A 16,105-nucleotide genomic window follows, 5' to 3' on the forward strand; every position below is an offset into this window, starting at 1 on the left:
TGTATATGTCTGTGGTTCATTCTGGCTAACATTACAATTACCTATGGGACTTTTTAAAGCTACTAATGCCCAGGTTTCAGCCCAGTTTAATTACATCATAGGGTCTAGACCTTAGTATATTGAAAAAGTCCCAGGTGACTCTAATATACAACTGGGACTGAGAGTCACTGTTGTTCCTAGTACCCTTGTCCCCAAAATAACTTTTAAGGGAACTTGCCTTTGATTTTGTTTATCCATTAATCTTATGATCTACAGAGAATATCACTTTGAATTTGAACATTTATTATTAAGTCACAAATCCTTAGTTTGGGATTTTTATCTGCTGAACACTAACACTTTGAATCTAAGAGTCTAGATTTTACTAATAAAAAAGTATTTCTCAACCTGCCAGCTTTAAGGGGCCTACTGCAGCAGGGAGAATGAAGTGGAATATTTCTGGTTGATGTGGCACTTCTCTCCTTGTAAGTAAATGGCAGGCCAGAAAAGAAGGACATTGTGAGGATGCACCTGCTATGTAATTTTGTACCAGAGCATTTTATTATACATTAAAACTGGGCCTTATATGTAAAGAGGAAATTTACTTTAGGATGGACTTTGAAAACTGAATAAATAAAACTTGTAGTAATGTTGTTTAAGGATGCATTTCTAACAATTAACAGTGTAAGTTAATCTTGGCTGTTTTTTTTCTAATAGCCAATAATATCTGGCATATGTTTCTTAGCTTATTAATGGATGTGTGTGAAGTGCAACTGCATTAAAATATATCATTCTGATGTTATGTGGCTTTTTCTATGTAAATCTGAGTTGTTTTATTGTTTTTGTATACTTGTAACAGGTTGCCGATCCCTCGTCCAGGTGAAGTTTTGGGATTAGTTGGAACTAATGGTATTGGAAAGTCAACTGCTTTAAAAATTTTAGCAGGAAAACAAAAGCCAAACCTTGGAAAGTACGACGTATGTATTATCACCTTGTAAAAATTAATATCAGTTTTATGAGATTTTTGGGGGGGTGATATGTATATTTTTAAAATATTCTTATTTTCAAGATTATTTATGGAATTAATGCTGAGAAATTTATAAAGAAAGCTCTTTTGTACTTTTTAACTAAAAATCGGTCAATGTTACTTAACTGAAAATTGCGAGTTGTTAAGCCTTGATCTGAACAGAATTCTGCTTGATTCTGCTGTATTACACACGTTTCTATTTAATTTGTCCCAATAATGTAAAAATAGCTCAATTAGTTTTTGTTGCAGTCAATAGTTTGATTAGGCTTTTGACTCATGAATGGTAAATTTCCAACTTTAGTAGAGAAAGAAATTTAGGAGCCACTGTGTAATGTTCTTAAGTTAGATATTTTTACTTGTAGATATTATAAAATGGAGCTTCACCAGAGTGTGGATGCCACCCTATTAATTGTTCAAATGAATCATAAGTGTATTTTACTTTTCATTTCTGAATCCTTGGTTAAATATCCAGAAAGATTTCTTGGATACCTGAAAACATTTTCACTTGTTTTGAAAATATGAGCAGGAAACATTCCTTCCAGCTTAACCTCTTATTAGATGCCCTTCTGTGTCCTAGGTGCTATGAATCTGCTTTTGAATAACATAATACCTGTTCTGTTTTCTTTCTTTGGTGCTATAGAGAAATGAGACTTTTATTAATTATGTTCGCCTCCAATCTTAAGTTAAAAGCCACAAGTGTTCTATTTGCATATATGTTCTATTTCCTGTAGCATTCATCTTCTTTGTCATTGTATTATTAAATTCACATGATTCTGTATTTTTTTTTTTTTAGGATCCTCCTGACTGGCAAGAGATTTTGACTTATTTCCGTGGATCTGAATTACAAAATTACTTTACCAAGATTCTAGAAGATGACCTAAAAGCCATCATTAAACCTCAATATGTAGACCAGATTCCTAAGGCTGCAAAGGTTGGTTTTTGATAGAGGGAACTTAACAGATATTGATAGAAGTATAAAAGATATATCAAAATAAACTTGTTTTACTTTGTGATTCTTTTTAATATTGAAAGAAAATAGTAACTATTTTTGATATATTGTGGCAGGGGACAGTGGGATCTATTTTGGACCGAAAAGATGAAACAAAGACACAGGCAGTTGTATGTCAGCAGCTTGGTAAGTGTTTATTTTGTGTGTGTGTGAATATATATTTATTTATTTTTTGAGACGGAGTTTCGCTCTTGTTGCCCAGGCTGGGGTGCAATGGTGCAACCTCTGCTTACCAGAACCTCTGCTTCCTGGGTTCAAGCGATACTCCTGCCTCAGCCTCCCAAGTAGCTGGGATTACAGGCATGTGCCACCACGCCCAGCTAATTTTTTTGTATTTTTAGTAGAGACCGGGTTTCTCCATTTCGGTCAGGCTGGTCTCGAACTCCCACCCGCCTCAGCCTCCCAAAGTGCTAGGATTACAGGCGTGAGCCACTGCACCCGGCCATTTTGTGTATATATTTCAATAGGCCTCGAACTTAAGTGATGGAAGTACACATCTTTATGTGGATTACTGAAAATCTCCAGCAATTGTTATATTTAAACAATTTTCAACTGAAATAGCATTCAAATTTCAAATGATGACATGCAGTATACGTTTTACCTGGAAGAGGTGAAATACATTGAGCACAATGCCTCTATGTTCTTTGTAGATTTAACCCACCTAAAAGAACGAAATGTTGAAGATCTTTCAGGAGGAGAGTTGCAGAGATTTGCTTGTGCTGTCGTTTGCATACAGAAAGCTGATATGTAGGTTACTTTATAATTTTTGTTTATCTTCATCCGTATTGTAGAGTTTTCAGTTGTGATGCTGCTAATAGAGGAATGGTTTTGAGAGAAATTAGTAGAAATATTATCTAAGTTCCTAATTTTGAGTTGAGATGTTGAAGCAGTTGTCTATCCACTACCCATTTTCCCTGTTACATTCACAGGGGAAAATATTTATTTATTTAGATAGTTTATAACTGATAGGTGCCAGAACTTTTTATATAAAGTCAGTTATTCATTATCTAAGCTCTCTTTTTTTGAGACGAAGTCTCGCTGTGTTGCCCAGGCTGGAGTGCGGTGGCGCGATCGTGGCTCACTGCAAGCTCCACCTCCCAGGTTGACGCCATTCTCCTGCCTCAGCCTCCTGAGTAGCTGGGACTACAGGCGCCCACCACCACACCCGGCTAATTTTTTTTTGTATTTTTAGTAGAGACGGGGTTTCACCATGTTGGCCAGGTTGGTCTCGATCTCCTGACCTCATGATCCGCCCACCTCGGCCTCCCAAAGTGCTGGGATTACAGGCATGAGCCACCACGCCTGGCCTAAGCCCTCTTTTTATGTGAAAACACTTAAGCTCTCCAGCCAGGCTAGCAAGCTTTTTAGTATCTGAAGCAAGATGCGAGGTCTTTTAAATCACCGTAGATCACTGTGGCATGCCATGTGAAAGAGAGGAGAGGAAGGTTTCCTTCCTACGTTTAGTGTCTCTCCTCCCAGATATTTATTGCTTCTTTTTCCACATTTCTGCTTTGTTGTCTGGTGAAGACTAACTCTTCTTCACAAAGTATTCTATAAATTCTTGAAATACCCTCCAAAAAACTATGCTTAAATGCAGCTGACTTAAGAGAAAAGCTCTCCAAACTACTTGAGACTATATCAGAATGCTTTTTGTGAGGAGTTACCAATTTGTAAATTAGCCTAACCTGGTAGACCCTCGCCAGACTTGGTGTGTAATCTTGCTTTCTGTGATTTTTTGCTTCTACTTCTGAACAGAATACAGAAATTTTTACCATTACAGATAGACTCTTCATTACTGTTGGAGATTTGTGTTGTGGTTAAATCAAAAGCTCTTGATACTACAGTGCTTTAAAATAATATGTAAGGTAGAATGTCTTGTCTTTCAAACTGATTATATTTGCTTTTTTTGTTTCATAGTTTCATGTTTGATGAGCCTTCTAGTTACCTAGATGTCAAGCAGCGTTTAAAGGCTGCTATTACTATACGATCTCTAATAAATCCAGATAGGTAAGTAGAGATCTGGCATATTACTGTGTTGTTTTGTTTGGAGATTTTTACAGATTTTTAAAGAAATATGTAAAGACACTGGGACTGTCAATGTGATGTACATATTTTTTATCTTGGTTGTTTATAGCTACCACGTAAATTTACCTTTCTTTACCTAGAACAGAGGTTCTCAGTGCAAGATTCATTTATTAACACCCCCGCTTCCAGGGAGCTTAGGAATATTCTGAAATTATATGCAAATTCCGAAGCTTTATAGGAAGCAGACCCTTAGCTTTTACCAGCTATCTTTCTCTCTCTCTCTCTCTCATTTTCACACACACACACACGCATGCACATGCTTAGAATTTATAAGGATCACTAGAGTAATTCTGGTTTTTCAGAATCTTGCTGGACAAAAGGAAAGAAAATTCATCATAATTTCTGTTAGTATTCAAAATACCCTGTGTTGATAGGGTGCTTTTGTAGTTTGTAGAGTTTTCAGATTCGTTACATCATTTGATCCTCATAGTTATCTTGTAGGAATCTTTAGATGGTATTTCATCCTATTTTGCAGATGAAGCATAAAGTCAAAAATCTAGTTGTTTGTTTTAGGTTACAAATTTACTGTATGACAAAGCTGTGATCGGACCCCAGGGGTTTTTTCTGTATAGCATTTTCTATATTATACTGCCTCTTCTGACTTAACAATTTAATAAACATCCTTTTAAATACATGGCTCATCTTGCAAGAAAGCAAGAGAAATCCCAAATGGTCAAAAACTAAAGCATTAGAACTATAGAGGAGTAATAGGACCAGATGTTGATGGTTTCTGTAATAGGTCTTGGCTTTTAACATCCACTCATGGGCAAGAAGCAAGGTCTAGTATTGGATTTTCACACATAAAGTGCCAGGACTCTCAAAGGACTGCTTTCTCACTAAAAGGGCAAATTAGAAACAACTCGTCTATCATTGCATGGAAATGTCAAGAAAGCAAATATCTATCATTCACTGAGCTCCCTGGAAGTGAAGGAATCGCTCTCTTTCAAATCTCTATTCTTGGGCCAGCAGCTCGCCTGGCTGTGGAATTGAAATTTATATAACCAGCGGAATCTGTGAACCCTTCAAAGTGAGAAAGTAATATTTTTAAGGGGTCTGGAACTTTTATGGTACATAGCAGAAGCAACGAACCAATATGCTTTCAACCCTGGTTGCACAGGATTCCTATAGGTAATGGCTCACGAGGACGAGCTCAAATTGTAAATTATAAAATTTATAAATTAGAGGAGGAAACAGTCCGCAAATTAGCCAGCAGATATTATATGGCAGCAGGATTCAAGAACTTCAGGTGACATTCTAAGGGAGGCTATTAAATAATGTTCAAAATAAAATCTTTAAATAAAAGGATTCAAAACCCTAAGGATATAATGCTACTAAAAAAGCAATAGGTAGATGTTCAGAAACCCAGACAAATCTAGAAATTAAAAGCATGGCGACATTACAGATTCACTGGACATATTAGATGGGTTAGGGACAGCAGAAAAGTGCATTAGAAACCGGATCTTAGGAAGTTACTAGAATACAGCAGAGAGAGAATAAAATTAAAATGTGGAAGGAAGGTTCAAAAACCTGGAGAATGTAATGAGGAAACTATTTACATATCTCTTAAGAGTCTGAACAATAGTCATGAAAGGATTATGGCTGAGAACTGTTCAGAATTGATGAAAAATTCAGCTCCTTAGATTCAAGGAGCACAAGTTCTACAGATACTAAATAATTCATGTAGATACTTTGAAGTGAAACTTAGAATATCAGTGATAAAGAGACAATCTCTTGTGAGCCAAATAGAAGCCATAATTTTTACTCCATACACAGGCATTAAGAGCCTGGGCATTATGATAGGCTCTTTGGGGAAGGCAAGTGTAAAAATACAGTCCCAGTATTCAAGGACTTCACAATGTGGTAAAGAAAAATACACATTGTGGTAAAGAAAAGCATACACATGTACCATAGTCTTGAAAGGAATACACAAAGGTCACTAGTTCTCAAGTCACTTTTTATAAAAAGTATTTTTATAGCCCCTTTTTATACTAAAATGAAAGTCATAGATAATATCTATGTTCACATAAAACTTTAAAGATACCAAATAATGTCCTAACAATAAGAGGAAAACTAAAAGAAAATACTAGTTTACAGCCAGTATTTCAATGTGTAACTGTTCAGACACATCACTAGAAAACAAGGCATCAGGTACTTATATCGACTTATAATGAATAAATTTAAAATCAAAAGATCAGTAACTATTTTGTATAGTTGCAATAGGAAAGTGAAATAAATAAGTGTAGATGGACCTCGAGGGAGAAAAAAACTAGTAAGAAAAAGTAATACTACCCAAGACTTTCCTATATTATAAGAGAGAGGACAGTAACTTTAGTTGTAATAGGGATAACATGGTAAGACAGATTGGCATGACAACGTAGAGAAAATTTTTAAGGCATTTCACAAATGGGCTGGTCTTACAGGTATAAGGTTAAGATCTCTATGTAGTGATAGATTGATGATAAAGAGTCATAGGAAGTATATCTCCATTCTGAAATTCGATGTGTCAAGGCATACATTCAATCTTTAATGCCATAAAAAGATTTTGGAGATCATATCCTTGGATAATGAAAAATAGAGGATGCATTGGACAAAAGAATAGAGATTTAAGAAGTTTTATAGAGTTTGACCTCAGAACATTATCAGTAACATTGAAGACTAAAAGATAGCCCCAAATTAACTGTAGAGTATACATTTTTTACAACCTAGATTCCTTACTGTGCTACAGATTTGTATTTCTTCCCAACTTCTCAGAAAACAGAATGGCTGACCTAAATCATTTTTATATTTTGGACTTCTGTCTCCATAACCTCCATTTGAAGGTTGGGGCTGGGGGCAGGAAGTTTGACCTATTTTTTTCTTCTTTTCAAAGCAAAGTAAAAGCCACTACGTAATACAATGCTCCCTCACACTGGCTCTTTAAGGAAAATAGGATTTTAAGAGTAGAGAAGTATTCCATGTAATGGATTAGTGCCAACAAAGACATCGATGCAAGATGAGTATCTCACCAGCTCACCAGGGTGATTTCCCATTTTTACTGATAACTACCACCATTGTGGTAGAAAACATTTCCTCTTAATTTTCCCTTTTCATCTTAGACCTGCTCTTCTTTTCCATTGTTACTTTTTTTTTCTTGCCAGATTACTCCTGAAATGTTTTCTCATTTCATTCCCTTACTCTAGAATTGTGCTGTAGCCTCTAGACAAACATCCTTATTTAAATTTTAATTGAAATTAAAATTTTATTTCATCAAACTAGCAACATTCAACTTATGGCTAGTAGTCACTATATGGGACAACATAGAGATAGAACATTTTCATAATTGTAGAAAGTTCTGGACAGTGCTATTTCAGAACCTACTACTATCTTCCTCATTTCCAATTAGTTCATATTCTTCATTTTGTCATTCAACAACTTTTTTAGGTGTCTGTTAGTACATAGTGTAAGACTAAAGATTACAGAGGTGCTAAAATGTATTAAGAGTCTCCTTTAAGATGTTTATGAGCAAGTTATAGGGGTAATCACAAATAATAAAAGTCCAAGTATCAGTCCAAATACTTGTTAACACCAGTATTCAAGAGTGAGGGGGAAACCTCATTTGCATATTAGGAAAAGTATTCCCATAGCAAGTTGGATTTGAGATGGACCTTAAAGGGTTAAGTGGGATTCAGCAGGTAAAAATCTAGGCAGGAGACTGCTTAGGAAAAGAATAGCTTCTTAGACACCAGAGAAATAGAGAAGTGGTTTATTTGAGAAAAAAGATGCATTCTTCAGTGTTTCCTGTGTATAAGCTAAGTAATAGAAAGATAGTAGCTAAAGTTTTAGAAAGTGTTGAAAGTCTAAGTCTAATTAATTTAAGGGATTAATTTCATTTGGAATTGAGACCCACATCAGGGGACCTAAAGAAAATGAGATATGAAAGAAATACGAGGGCCTGAACTAGAATTTAGGCAAAGAAGAAAAAGGGTGAAATTGAAACACAAGACATTGTTGAGAAGGAATTCACAGACTTTAACAGTTTAAACAAAATATCAGTGGGAATAAAATGTCATTTTTGAGGGAATGATAATTTCATTAATACAAATATGGAGAATTTTTATTTGTGTAGGAAGCTGATACATTAATTTGACATTTGAGATGTCTGCAGGACTTTTTTTAACATGTTGAACTATGTTTGATATGGAAATGGGAATGAAGTGCTACATAAAACCTTCATGACTATTACTTGTGTCTAATAGCTTCTATTCCAGCCAATATTGTATCACTTCATTCAAATATAGCCACTTAAGCTTCACATCATATCCCATTCTCATTCATAAAGTGCTCCAGTACGCACTAACCTATTTTCTTTCTGATGTTCACTGATTTTATTATCTGCGGAGCATATTTTGCCATGTAATCTTTTTTGTTACCATTTCATACCTATTCCTTGTCTTCCCCAGCTAAATCGAAACGTCTCAGGTTAAGAATTCTGTCCTATCTTTGTGTATGCATCCATCCCCTACTACTGCTAGCATGGGACAGGACAGGTACAGGGCTTAATACATAAATTCAGTAGCATAATAAACAGTTTAGGCTACATCTGAATTAAATCTATTATAATACTTTGTAACACTTATTTCGAAATATGTTATTAGCAGAATGCATTTAATTCATATATCAATAAACTTTTAAATTGGCTGGCTTTTTCCTTTTAGTTTAGGAAAGCTTTTTAAATATGAGCATTGATAATGAGCCTTACTAAAGAAAATGTTTTATGGCTTTTGCTTCTTATGTCTTTATGCTTAAATTTTATTAGATGTATCTATTTTTCTGAAATTTCCAACTATTAAAAATAGTTACATAAGAGTTTTAACTAAAATCTGGTTTGATTTTCAGATATATCATTGTGGTGGAACATGATCTAAGTGTATTAGACTATCTCTCTGACTTCATCTGCTGTTTATATGGTGTACCAAGCGCCTATGGAGTTGTCACTATGCCTTTTAGTGTAAGAGAAGGTAACTTGAAAAACTTTTTTCACATATGCTGTATTCTCTTCTACTCTAATGCTTATAAACTACATTATTGATGTTAAGTAGCTTTACATTGCTCTGATATCATCCAAAACTCTAGTTCCTTGGAATTTAATCACTGAGAGTATAAGGTTATATGTATCAGTTGTTATACAAAATATATTTTTTTCATTTTGGAGAATTTTCTGGGGATGCATAGAAATGCAGTGTTACTTTTGTTGGGGGTTGGGAGTCTACAGTAAAAGTCCACTGCATTTTGGCTTCTGCAGTATTACTGTAGTATTTGTCATTTTCAAATTAACTTTGGCAGGCCAATACCAGTAATGAAACCCTTAAAATGCTTTCAGTGTTCATCTTGTTTTCATGTTTTAAATTTATCTGTAATATGTATACTATGTTTTTGGAACTAAGGCTATCTAAAAGCCTAATAAGATAGTTTAGTATGTATATTAAAATTTTCATTTAGTCTTTGTACTTCCAAGAAAATGAGATTCCCTGGCCTCTCCCTTCCATGTTTCCTCCTTACCTGTGTAATTTAAGCAAAAATAGAAACTAGCCTACCACTAAGTGGATCCTGAAACAAGTACCAATGTACTCTCTGCCTTCCATACCTTTTTCCTCTTTTTCTTCCCCATTTTCCTTTTACTGCTTCCTTACTTGTGTTTTATTTTTATTTTTGTTTCCGCCTGTCTTAAACTGACAATTCAGAACACTAAAAGGGCTGTTTACTCAGGAAAAAACTACCATCTCCTAGAAGTAGAAAAATTCATGTAGCCTGTAGTTCCCTAAGTGGTGGCAGGTTTTTTGGTTTCTTTCTTTTTTTTTTTTTTAATCTTGGAAGAATCTTTCTTATACCTAAAAGCTCTTTTGGAAAAATAATTTATATTGCATTATAATCCATTTCCTAAAAAGATGATGGGAGTTTTTATAATTTATAAAAAGTACATAAATATTAAGATGTGGGGAAGAAATTGTTGTAACTTACCTACTTATACATTTAAGGTAGATGCATACTTTAAAGAAAAATTTGCAGTTACCTAGTTTTTTTGCCAGTAGTCTTAAGGGATGACATCAGAACCAATTTATTAATATTTTATTCTTGTCAATTAACAAATATGTATTGAGTACCTTACTGTATACCATATGGTAGTCTTTGAATCAAGTTGATAATGATATGGGTACTTGGCAGTCATTCTTCACAACTCCAATTATAAATGTCATGTCTAAAGGCTGTGCCATTCAATAAATGGTACCCAGTAAGGTTTTTAATGTGCTTGATCTATTAAAACAACTTAAGAAACTTTAGTTTTTCTGTATTCCTTTAATATATTGAAATCAGTGCAGCATACTTAAAAGCTTTCTATAAATTGTAAAGGTGATTATAGTTTGAACTCATTTTTAACTTGACAAGACAAACATTGAAGTAGGACTGTAAAGACTGACTTGCTGTGTGTTTTTTAAACGAAGTCACTTAGTTCTTTGAGCCTTTATTTTCCAAAATAAGTTAGGTATTTGAATAAGTGGCTGCTAAGGTTCCTTTGAGTTTATGTATTTATGTAATTGTTTTTATTTAATTTTTTAACTTCACATTTATATGTTTTAGATTAAGATCAAAAAACATGCTAATTTTGGCAAAATAAATGTAATCTGTTCATTTGTTCTGTCAGCAAAGATGTATTGAACACCTGTGTTCTAGGATGAGGATATAGGCTGCATGATGTGTCTCTCAGTTCCAAATAAAATGAGTAACATCAAGACCTTCCAAAAAACTTCAGCTTTCTCTTCACTTAAATATAGGAAACAGTGAAATATGGATTATTCATTGTTTCTCAAATACGCTTTTCATTTCAGTGTGTCTGCCATTATAGATCTTAAAATTTTATTACAGAGGGCTCTTATATACCATGTGGATTTAAGTTATTAAAATCTGTTCAGATAATGGTGGTTATCTTTGTACAGTGAAGCCATTAAAAAAATGTTAACTGAAGTTAGCTCATATTCAATTTCAATGAACCTGCAGGATTAATTTTTTTAAAGCAGTAAATTATAACCTCAAAATATGTGCTTATCTCTCATATGAAATTGAATATTGATAACATTGTATATTCAAAAATTTATCCCCCAAACTTTTATATCAATGTTATATCAGTCTGAAAATACTCTTACATATTTGTCATTTTCGCTTTAAAGATAAAGCAAAAAGGACATCATGTGCTCTCTTTTGCATAAAACCTGATGGAGAAAATAATTACGGGATAATGAGAAGATGTACTTCATGTGGTTGGGGGGGGACATTCATATATATTCATGTATTATTTAAACTTACATTAAATATATGTATATTTTTAAAGGTACTTCTTTATATGCAGACCAACATGTTAGCAAAACTCCACAGAAATTTTAAGTATATAGTCTATAGATTGCTCCCAAGAGAGCTTAGGATTTGGCTCTAATGATTTCTCCCTGTTGACAATTTTCTTCCCAACAGGCATAAACATTTTTTTGGATGGCTATGTTCCAACAGAAAACTTGAGATTCAGAGATGCATCACTTGTTTTTAAAGTGGCTGAGACAGCAAATGAAGAAGAAGTTAAAAAGATGTGTATGTATAAATATCCAGGAATGAAGAAAAAAATGGGAGAGTTTGAGCTAGCAATTGTAGCTGGAGAGTTTACAGATTCTGAAATTATGGTGATGCTGGGGGAAAATGGTAAGTTTTCTGTTTTGTGTTAAGTAAAAATCTTCCTGTTTATCTAGTAAATTAGTTTTAACTATTTTGTGGAAAAATTTGAATCATATGTTATAGGGCTAGAAGCTGAGTTTTATTTAAACCCATAAATTTCTTAGTTTACTTTCACATTTTTTTGGCATTGTGTAATTCAATTTCATTGTAATTCAATTAGGTTAATATTTCTTATTTTGTTTTATAACCTCTAGTGAAAATAAGGTGTTCTTTGTCAGCTGGTTTTTTACATGTAAATTGATAAGACAGTTATTAATCTTATAAATTTACTAAGATGGAAAGGATAAATGGTGATTCAGAAATAATCCAGCTTTAAAAATTTTTTCCTCATACACTTCAATGTGGAACTTTTCTTATTTTAAATTCAGAGCAACACCTTTGTAAACAATTGTATTACCAGCATATATTTCATAATAAATTGTCATAAGTATAGGTATAAGATGAATTTGACTACTAAATATGTGATATTGCCTTCATGATTTAAGAACTATTTGAATTGTAATCTTACAACTTACAAAACTATAGAAGATAAATTTTATATAAAGATTGTTACAATGTATCAGTCTTTAGATAATAGGAATTTTGAATTGGGTTGCAATTAATTTAAATATTTTATATAAGTAAACTTTAAAATTACAGTTATCTTTCATAAACAGTCTATACTGTCTTAATAAATTGTGTGCCCCGATAATTTAGCTAAGTAAATCTTTTCAAACTATTGCAGGATTTAAACTTTATAGATATACCATTTATTAAAATTGCCATAAGCTTTGACTAGTCTTTATTCCTCTTAATTACCTTAGAATGACACTTCAGAGGTGAGCCATGAACGACTTAAGTATTTTTCTATATAAACTTCAGAATTCAATAATGTCAGTGTATATCTTTAAAACAAATTTCTCAGTTAAAACCAAATAGGACATAGTGATTTACTTTAAATGTCAAGCATCTTTGAGATCAAATTGTCATATGTTGTGTTGCCAGGAACGGGTAAAACGACATTTATCAGAATGCTTGCTGGAAGACTTAAACCTGATGAAGGAGGTACAGTTGTAACTGTTGAGTCTTTTTACTCTGTTCTACACAGTAAACTTTAAAGATCTGGGCAGTTTTTAGTGTCTTATGTATTTCATTATTTTGCAGGAGAAGTACCAGTTCTAAATGTCAGTTATAAGCCACAGAAAATTAGTCCCAAATCAACTGTGAGTTATTATTTTTTATATGGTTACTAAAGAAAATTTTGTATATATGCCTATAGCTTTCATCTTTTACTATATTAAATTTTTTCTCCAAATTAGATTCTGTATAGTGTTATTGATAATTGCAAACAAAGGTATTAAGAGTCCAATCCTTGATTCATATCCACTGCTAAGAAAGTGCTTTAAAGATGCTTGTCTTCTTTGGCCTGGTGCAGTAGCTCACGCCTGTAATCCCAACACTTCAGGAGGCCTAGGCCAGCGGATCACAAGGTCAGGAGGTTGAGACCATCCTGGCTAACATGGTGAAACCCCGTCTCTACTAAAAATACAAAAAACTAGCCGAGCGTGGTGGCAGGCACCTGTAGTCCCAGCTACTCAGGAGGCTGAAGCAGGAGAATGGCGTGAACCTGGGAGGCAGAGCTTGCAGTGAGTGGAGATTGCGCCACTACGCTCCAGCCTGGGCGACAGAGCGAGACTCTGTCTCAAAAAAAAAAAAAAAAAAAAAAAAGATGTTTGTCATCTTTTTGCTAAATAAATAATTAAAAGCCTAATGTATTTTGTGCTGCAAATTGACGACAGCAAGAAGGTGAAAAGGCTATACCCACAAGATGGGAGAAACATTTACACATCATGTATCCGATAAAGGACTTGTATCCAGCATATATAAAGAACTCTTACAATTAAAAATGAGCAAATGTCTTTTAGTTATTCAGCCATAAAAAGAAATGAAATATTAACAAATGCCACAGTCCTTGAAACCATTATGTTAAAGTTAACCTCCTTTGATTTCTGCAGGTGTTGTAATGAACTCAGTACCTCAACATTCAATTTGTTTTGTCTACTTGGCTTAGCTTACCATAAAAGTTTGTCATTGATGCTCTCTCTAAGCTTAGCTTTAAATTCTAAAATCCAGCCTTATCCTGAAACAGCAAGGAAAAGCCATCTTAGGATTCATCCCTATCACATTATCACGCATTTTGTGTTCTCTTACTGATTGCCTAAGGTTGCTTGATACCCACTTTGACCTTTGGAATTTCTACTCTCAAATGATTTTTCCCCTGAAACATTCATTATTTGCTTATTACTTTCTAATTTTAAAATTATTATTGCAGGGGCTGTGGAGTGGAAAAAAAAAAAAGGTTGTTGCAGGCTGGCCATGGTAGCTCACGCATGTAATCCCAGCACTTTGGGAGGCCGAGGCAGGAGGGTCAGTTGAGCCCAAGAGTTTAAGACCAGCCTGACCAACATAGATGCCGCCTCCACAAAAACTTAAAAATTGGTTCAGCGTGGTGGTGCATGCCTGTAGTTCTAACTCGTCTAGAGGCTGAAGTGGGAGGATCGCTTGAGCCTGGGAGGTTGATGCCGCAGTGAGCCCTGATTATGCCATTGCACACCTGGGCAATGGAGCAAGACCCTGTCTCAAAAGAAAAAAAAAATTCCTTTTTACTTGTTGGACATGATGGGTTTTGAATAGAAAATCTCAAAACGTCATAGATGGTGGATACACATTGATATCTGTTGGTGGCAAATTGATATACTTTTATTCTGAAGCTTAACTTTGTCAAGATTCATAAATAGAAGAGTTTTGTAGTGAAATTTTATCATTTAAATAGCTTTTATATTAAAAACAGGGAAGTGTTCGCCAGTTACTACATGAAAAAATAAGAGATGCTTATACTCATCCACAATTTGTGACCGATGTAATGAAGCCTCTGCAAATTGAAAACATCATTGATCAGGAGGTACTTTAACATAATTTTTTAAATTTTATTATTATTTTGAATTTTGGATGCCTTTACATGGTTTGCTAAACTCCTCCAATTAGGTGCAGACATTATCTGGTGGTGAACTACAGCGAGTAGCTTTAGCTCTTTGTTTGGGCAAACCTGCTGATGTCTATTTAATTGATGAACCATCTGCATATTTGGATTCTGAGCAAAGACTGATGGCAGCTCGAGTTGTCAAACGGTAAATATCTTGCTCATAGCAGTATTTTGATTATGTGTACTGTCCTACAAGTGTGCTGAATATAACAGTCGAATGTTTTATGGTATAAAACTGTAAGATTTCAAAATCATTGTGTTTTAGTTTCATACTCCATGCAAAAAAGACAGCCTTTGTTGTGGAACATGACTTCATCATGGCCACCTATCTAGCAGATCGCGTCATCGTTTTTGATGGTGTACCATCTAAGAACACAGTTGCAAACAGGTAAAATTACATTTTAATATGTTCAAAGTAATTCATTTTAAATTTTCAGTAAATTACGTAAAGTCACTCACTTTAATTTTTAAAAAATAAAAGCTAGAAATTCTAGACCTGATTCTGTGACTCCTGAGATCATTGGTATTGGGGACTGGATGGGACCATGTGAAAGAGTAGTTTTTAGGCTTCAGTGTGGAATCCCTCACCAGCAAGATAAAGAGCTGTAGGCCACAGCATAAAAAGCTGTGGGCCCCTCATCTTTTCTTTCAGCTTAACTTTTGTTTGCTTTATTATTTGAATTTCCCAAAAAAGATTGAAAACTATTGCTTTCATACATGATAGAAAAAGAAAACAAGATTAAAGAGGTTACATGATTTGTCCAACTTATACTGACAGTGATTGAGCTCACAGTGGATCCCAAATATCTGGTATTGATCTATAGCAGAGTTAAAATAAATGGTTTTACCTTTTTCCTTTTTTTCTTCCCATTTTTCGTTGTTAGCCTGATTAACAGCACTTGCAATATAGAGAAGCCTAACATTCAGATCAAGTTATGAGAAATTCATTTTACCTTTAGTGCTAAAGCCTATATTATTAGATTGAACTAAATGAAATTACTGGTGTTCTATTTTCACCTATAAAACCAGCAGTTTCATGTGGTTTCAGCATGTTTTCTGGTATTGGAGAGCAAGGAATGGAGTTGCCATTTTAATAATTCATCTAATAAAAGTATTTTGCTGGGCTTCTTCCCTGAATTCCTTTTTTTTTTTTTTTTTTTTTTTTTGAGACGGAGTCTCGCTCTGTCGCCCAGGCTGGAGTGCAGTGGCGCCATCTCGGCTCACTGCAAGC

The 16,105-nt window shown here is 34.2% G+C and overlaps 2 protein-coding genes across 3 annotated transcripts in view; one reads left to right on the top strand and one right to left on the bottom strand.

Moving 5' to 3' along the window:
- Nucleotides 1-16,105, top strand: part of ABCE1 (ATP binding cassette subfamily E member 1) — a 30,904-nt gene that overhangs the window by 9,755 nt on the left and 5,044 nt on the right. For both annotated transcript variants that reach the window (XM_055276019.2, XM_055276020.2), the window contains exons 5-16: nt 836-953; nt 1,797-1,934; nt 2,069-2,138; nt 2,663-2,759; nt 3,930-4,019; nt 8,973-9,094; nt 11,598-11,819; nt 12,837-12,896; nt 12,996-13,054; nt 14,683-14,793; nt 14,877-15,019; nt 15,140-15,262. In XM_055276019.2, coding sequence (XP_055131994.1) covers nt 836-953; nt 1,797-1,934; nt 2,069-2,138; nt 2,663-2,759; nt 3,930-4,019; nt 8,973-9,094; nt 11,598-11,819; nt 12,837-12,896; nt 12,996-13,054; nt 14,683-14,793; nt 14,877-15,019; nt 15,140-15,262 — 1,353 coding nt within the window. The remainder of the gene's footprint in view (nt 1-835; nt 954-1,796; nt 1,935-2,068; nt 2,139-2,662; nt 2,760-3,929; nt 4,020-8,972; nt 9,095-11,597; nt 11,820-12,836; nt 12,897-12,995; nt 13,055-14,682; nt 14,794-14,876; nt 15,020-15,139; nt 15,263-16,105) is intronic.
- OTUD4 (OTU deubiquitinase 4) overlaps nt 2,589-16,105 on the bottom strand; it is a 70,763-nt gene continuing 57,246 nt past the window's right edge. The window contains exon 21 of the mRNA XM_063638226.1: nt 2,589-2,823. Within this exon, the coding sequence (XP_063494296.1) occupies nt 2,809-2,823 (15 nt within the window). The 3' untranslated portion in view covers nt 2,589-2,808. The remainder of the gene's footprint in view (nt 2,824-16,105) is intronic.

This window comes from Symphalangus syndactylus, chromosome 4 (genome assembly GCF_028878055.3).
Source record: "Symphalangus syndactylus isolate Jambi chromosome 4, NHGRI_mSymSyn1-v2.1_pri, whole genome shotgun sequence".
Lineage (NCBI taxonomy): Eukaryota > Metazoa > Chordata > Mammalia > Primates > Hylobatidae > Symphalangus > Symphalangus syndactylus.